This window comes from Monopterus albus, unplaced genomic scaffold (assembly GCF_001952655.1).
Source record: "Monopterus albus unplaced genomic scaffold, M_albus_1.0 scaffold170.1, whole genome shotgun sequence".
Classification (NCBI taxonomy): Eukaryota; Metazoa; Chordata; class Actinopteri; order Synbranchiformes; family Synbranchidae; genus Monopterus; species Monopterus albus.
This window is the reverse complement of record NW_018128050.1, coordinates 215,075-220,192: the sequence shown is the minus strand read 5'-3', so window position 1 is coordinate 220,192 and position 5,118 is coordinate 215,075. Positions and strand designations below refer to the sequence as shown.

General features: G+C 44.7%; 1 protein-coding gene across 1 annotated transcript in view; it reads left to right on the top strand.

Annotated features, from left to right (window-relative positions):
- Positions 1 to 6: 6 nt before the first annotated feature.
- The window catches only part of LOC109969148 (protein FAM3C), an 8,936-nt gene continuing 3,824 nt past the window's right edge, over positions 7 to 5,118 (top strand). The window contains exons 1-4 of the mRNA XM_020615840.1: positions 7 to 2,684; positions 3,338 to 3,424; positions 4,010 to 4,084; positions 4,164 to 4,269. Of these exons, the coding sequence (XP_020471496.1) occupies positions 2,660 to 2,684; positions 3,338 to 3,424; positions 4,010 to 4,084; positions 4,164 to 4,269 (293 nt within the window). The 5' untranslated portion in view covers positions 7 to 2,659. The remainder of the gene's footprint in view (positions 2,685 to 3,337; positions 3,425 to 4,009; positions 4,085 to 4,163; positions 4,270 to 5,118) is intronic.

Below are 5,118 nucleotides of genomic sequence, written 5' to 3'. Positions count from 1 at the left end.
TATCAAATGCACAGTGTCCTCTAACACTTTTCATCTTCCATATCACCTCCAGGGCGTAACATTACCAATGATTCGAACTAGCTTCACAGTTGGAAACCAATACCTGCAGTAGCTCTCAGAGAAATCCTGAGAATATACAAATATAACTTAAATATTAATAAGTTAAATTCCTCATTTAACTAACCCCTATGAGTTTAACGCACCGGCTTCAGAAATCTGGGACGCCTTCCTCCTCAGGAGCGTCTCCTGTGAACGTGTACCCTTCCTGTGACAGACGTCTCTTCAAAGGGAAGCAACTGAATGATTCATTTCCATGAAATGTGCTGCAACTGGAACAAACTCTTTCTGTATCTTTCATGTTCCTCTATTCTTTATTTGAGGTCTCTGGTTGTTTTTCATGTTGACAGCATGACATCGCTCCTCTGATTGGTATCATTTACCTGTATGTGGAGCGCTGAAGGAGTTTGTCTTTCTCGTCTGTTTTACACCTGTAACTCCAGTGATTGTGTGTTAGGTTCTGTGCTGGGCGACTTGCACTCCGTACTGTACCCGAATGCTGCCTGTGCACTGACCACGCTGCTGCTGGCGTGCTGCTTTCACTGCCTGTGTCGATACAGCATCACTCACCAGTGGCGTATCGAGGTCTGGTCCGTCTCTGCAGGGCTCCCTCTGAAGCTGAATTCACATGATTGCAGGAAAACAGAGTGGTGTGCATGATGTTGCTATCGCAACAGTGCTGCACTGTTGAACTGCGACCTGACCTGTGCTGACCTTTGACAGAAGGCTACTCTCTGTGCTGCCATTAGACGGTGAGCGTTTCTGAAAAAAACGTAATGGCAAGTCATTTTGAGACCAGAGTGAACATGTCTGTGGGCTGAAACATGGCCTTCAGGTACAAAAATACTGCTGCTGAGTGTTTGTAGTGTTACAACTGTCAACAGCTGTTGCCTCCAGGTGTTGGGAAAAGTCATTCGTCTGGCGGCTTAATCAGAACAGGTGAGGACAGGGTATCAGATCTGCAGGTAGCAGCAGAAATGACTGTTGTCTTCTCTCAGCTTAGCAGCTGTTGTCTCCTCAGGTCCCATACAGCACAGGGGCTTCATTTTACTGCTGCAATGTAAACATGACTCAAGGCAGCATCAGGTTCAACCGGTCAGAGGGTCATCAGGACACACATTTAATAGCACTCAGGTCTGCTTTTGGTTTTACTTGGATTGTTAGATACTTCAAATACTTTGTCTCTTCAACAAAAGAGGCCTAGTTAAGTCTTGAGCACAGAGAGGAAAAACCAGGGAATCTACACTGTTAACGTGTTTCAGTCAGATGGGACCTGAGAGGCATGGAGGACTGTGGCGAGTTCACACAGGCACAGTGGTGATGCATGTCCTTTGAACATGGTGTCTGAATCCTAATGTGAACGCAGCATTTCCAAGTCCCGCAGATGGACTTTCTCTGTATCGTTCACAGACTTTGGCTGATACTTGCTGGTTTGAGCTGTGTGGAAGCACAGACACTGCTTCTCGGTTCTTGCTGAACGCCTTAAAGCCTGAGACTCTGTGGCTGCGCTGTGCATTAATCTTCCCTGTGTATTGTGTCCTCCAACTCACCTTTGAACATGTCTACAACTTGTCTGTGAAATGTGGTTTGGTTTGAAGTCACAGACTGGTCTGTAGCCAAGGTAATGTGTTTGTAATGTTTTTAAAGAAGGACCTGATGTTCATGTTGTTACCTTCAGTAAACAGACCAGAACCACCACACTGCACCGGTGATGTCTCACACCGCAGCTATGGTCACTGGTGTCACAGATACCAGTGAGTGTGACTGGGCCCAGTGTTAGAGCTCTGGTGAAGCCATGACGACGTGCAGAGCCAAACCAACCACGTGCTCTCTCACTACGCAGACTTCCCATCATACACATTATATAAAGTGTGTTGTATTCTCTTCTGTGTACCAAATCTAATTCAGGCTGGCCTTGCCATTGGCCAGTCAGCATAATGCTCTGCCACTGTATATTTTAACACAGATTGAGGGTAAGAATGTGACATTTTTCCTTATTAGGATTGATATTTCTGAGTCCTGGGGAACCTGAGTGGAGGTATGAGATGCCTGAGCGTTTCCAGGGGAACCTGTTTGTGCCCTTCAACTCTGCACAGTCACATTAAAGCCAGCTGTAACACTATATGAATGAATAGTCTTTATTGTCGTATAACGTCATTACTGAGTGGACTCTAACCCCGTGGGTGCAGCTGAATGGCTGGAACCAGGTGATCCAGCTGAAGGAGGCGCAGCAGGATCAACCTGTTTTTCCCTCATGCTCCGGTAGGCAGATGCCTTGCGGACCTTGTCGGTGTTGCTGACAGATGCTCCCTGCTCATTTATTCACACACTTTACTCAGAGCAGTGTGGTCTGATCGTCCCAGGAGAAGCTCAGACAAACTGTTTTATCAGAGGGAGTTTAAAGGCAAGCAGTAACAGATTGGTATGTATATATTTCCTATACTCTATTTTTACACTTATTCCTTGTGTTTTTAATGTTTTCCCCTGGTATTTTAGTCTTTATACATTACTTTGGGTGCTGTGATTTTGGTAATCATTGCTAAAAACTTAGTCCAGTTGATTTCCTAAGTTTTTTTTGTTTCTTTTAAGAGGAAGAACAACAATGGCAAGATGGAATTCCAAGCACCGTAAGTTTTCGTTCCCACAGTCAGCGTGTGTGTGTTTTACTGTGGTCCCATCCTTCTTCGTTGTTGACATAGATGTAACTGTGGTTAGACCTGGTTTCTCACCTTCAGGTCTAACCGGAATTTCCCCTTCAGGCTTCATATCCGTCTGTCTGTTCACTGTCTGCTTTTTTTAATTACCTGGCATTACATACTGTTCATAGAGCATATGAATGAGTGCTGTGACCTGCAGTGATGTGCGGTGAGGTTGACAGCTGGTGAGGCACTGTCAGATTTACAAATACAAATGAACCGTTAACAAATTGTCTGTTAACAGACGTTAACAGCGTTATGTTTTATATCTCATATCAGCATTTTTCATACAAACGTGACCCATATTTAATTTGATGCATTAACATTTAGATATATAGACTTTTATTGTCTATTATTCTACTGTCTTTTGTGCATTTAAAAATAGACTGTTAAAACCCAGCACACAACCACCGACAAGCGTATGCTCCTGAAGAGTGAACGAGAAGCAACGTGTGTGGAGTCTTTGTGCCACAAAAAGAACTGGACCAGTTCCTCTGCATGACCAGTTCCTCTGCATTACCAGTCCTGCAGTTTGTGATGTGCTGTATGTTTTTGATAGCTTTGTCTGTATTTCTGTCGTTCAGAGGTTTTGCTGTGCACACTCGTATTGGTGCCAGTGATTGTTCTGGTCTCAGTCGCCCTGCAGAGATACAGCAGTACGTTAATGGCAGGTAGGAACATTTCATTATGCTGCTCTGAGCTCAGCCTTTTCTTGTTATGGTCACATCACACACATCACAGTGAGCAAACCACATTCTACTTCTACTCTCTGGATTGGGTTTGTGGAAAATTACAGCAAGATACAAGATCACAGGCTGCTTTCTTTAAGTAATTTGAACATCCATCCATTATCTACACTGCTTAGTCCTGAATAGATAACGGGGGGGCTGGAGCCAGTCCCAGTTGACACTGGGCGAGAGGCGGGGTCCACCCTGGGCAGGTCGCCAGTCTGTCACACTCACTCACAGTCGCCAGTCAACCTAAGCTACATGTCTTTGGGAGGAAGCAGGAGCACCCGGAAAGAACATACAAACACAGAAAGGCCCCGGGTCGGCCCGGGCTCAAACCTGAAACCTTCTGGCTATAAGGCACCATGCTGCCCTAACATGAACATGTTACAAATAACTGACATGAATTCATGCTGAAAGATGAAACTACAAACTTTTTTCATGACTAGCGATGCAGATTTTATATGGAGTGTCTCTTTAACAGCTGTCATCCTGTGACTAACATCTCTGTTGCTCCTGTGTTTGCAGGTGAGTGGAATCGTGCTTTATTTGAAGGTCTTGGCAGGAACAAACAGGCCTCCAAGGTGTCGTCTCAACAGTCAGGTTAGTGATGGACTGAACATGATCATCACGAATCGGTGAAGTTGCTCTGATGGGGGGTTAACCTGCGTCTCGTCTCCAGCTACATCGTGCGAGTTGCTGACCTGTGTAGAAAATCAGTTCAGCTTCTTCATGCACACTGGAGCTGCCAATGTTGTGCCTGCAAAGATCTGCGTCCAAAACAAGCTGTAGGTGATTCTTCTGAACCTACTCACTTTTTTCTTCCAGGTTTCTGTAACAAGGGCGAAGTAGACAACAAGCTACAAGCTCGTCCTCTGCTTCAGACAAATAACACTTGTCTCAATGTGCAGTGGCCGTGAGATGAGTCAGGGACCATCTGCAAAGTGCAACACTGGACAGAGAGAGGCCTACTACAAAAATATTCAGTAACTTTACTCTTACCCAGTGTGGTTGTACCAAAATTCACACAGTAGTGGCCGTGTGCTGGCTATGCTGCAGCCCTTAGTTAGGAAGAATATGCTGCTTTATAATTTGGGGGAATTTTTATTAGGGGAAAAACAGGCTATTCAGTGACATCAGTGTCTCTAGTGTCACCAGAATCACTCATCATTCTGGCTTTGGGGGTGGGGGGGTCCTTACCAGTGTTGAGGCCAAAGCTACGCCCTTCTTCTGTAAACATTGGTACATGTCTGCCTTCATCCATCTTATCATATAGAAAGCTTATTCTTTTTTTATTTTTGTTCACAAAAACACAACTGTAAGAACTCACCATAACAAGCACCACAGTGTCTCAGCATGAACGTCTAAAAAAAATTATATATATGTATAAACAAGAACAGTAACAAACTGGTGTTGCTACAGTGTTGTATTGCTGAATAATATTGTGTCACCTTATTGCTCCTTTTCAAAATCAAAACAGGCCTCACCACTGAAGCTGTGCGCTTTACTGGCCACATGTTTTCAGCAGCGCGGTGTCTTCACCGGGTCCCTGGCTTCCTGTACTCTCATCCAGAGCTATTTAACACTTGGCCCCTACAGGGCATATTTCCAAATGTAGATAGACCTACTTGGCCTGC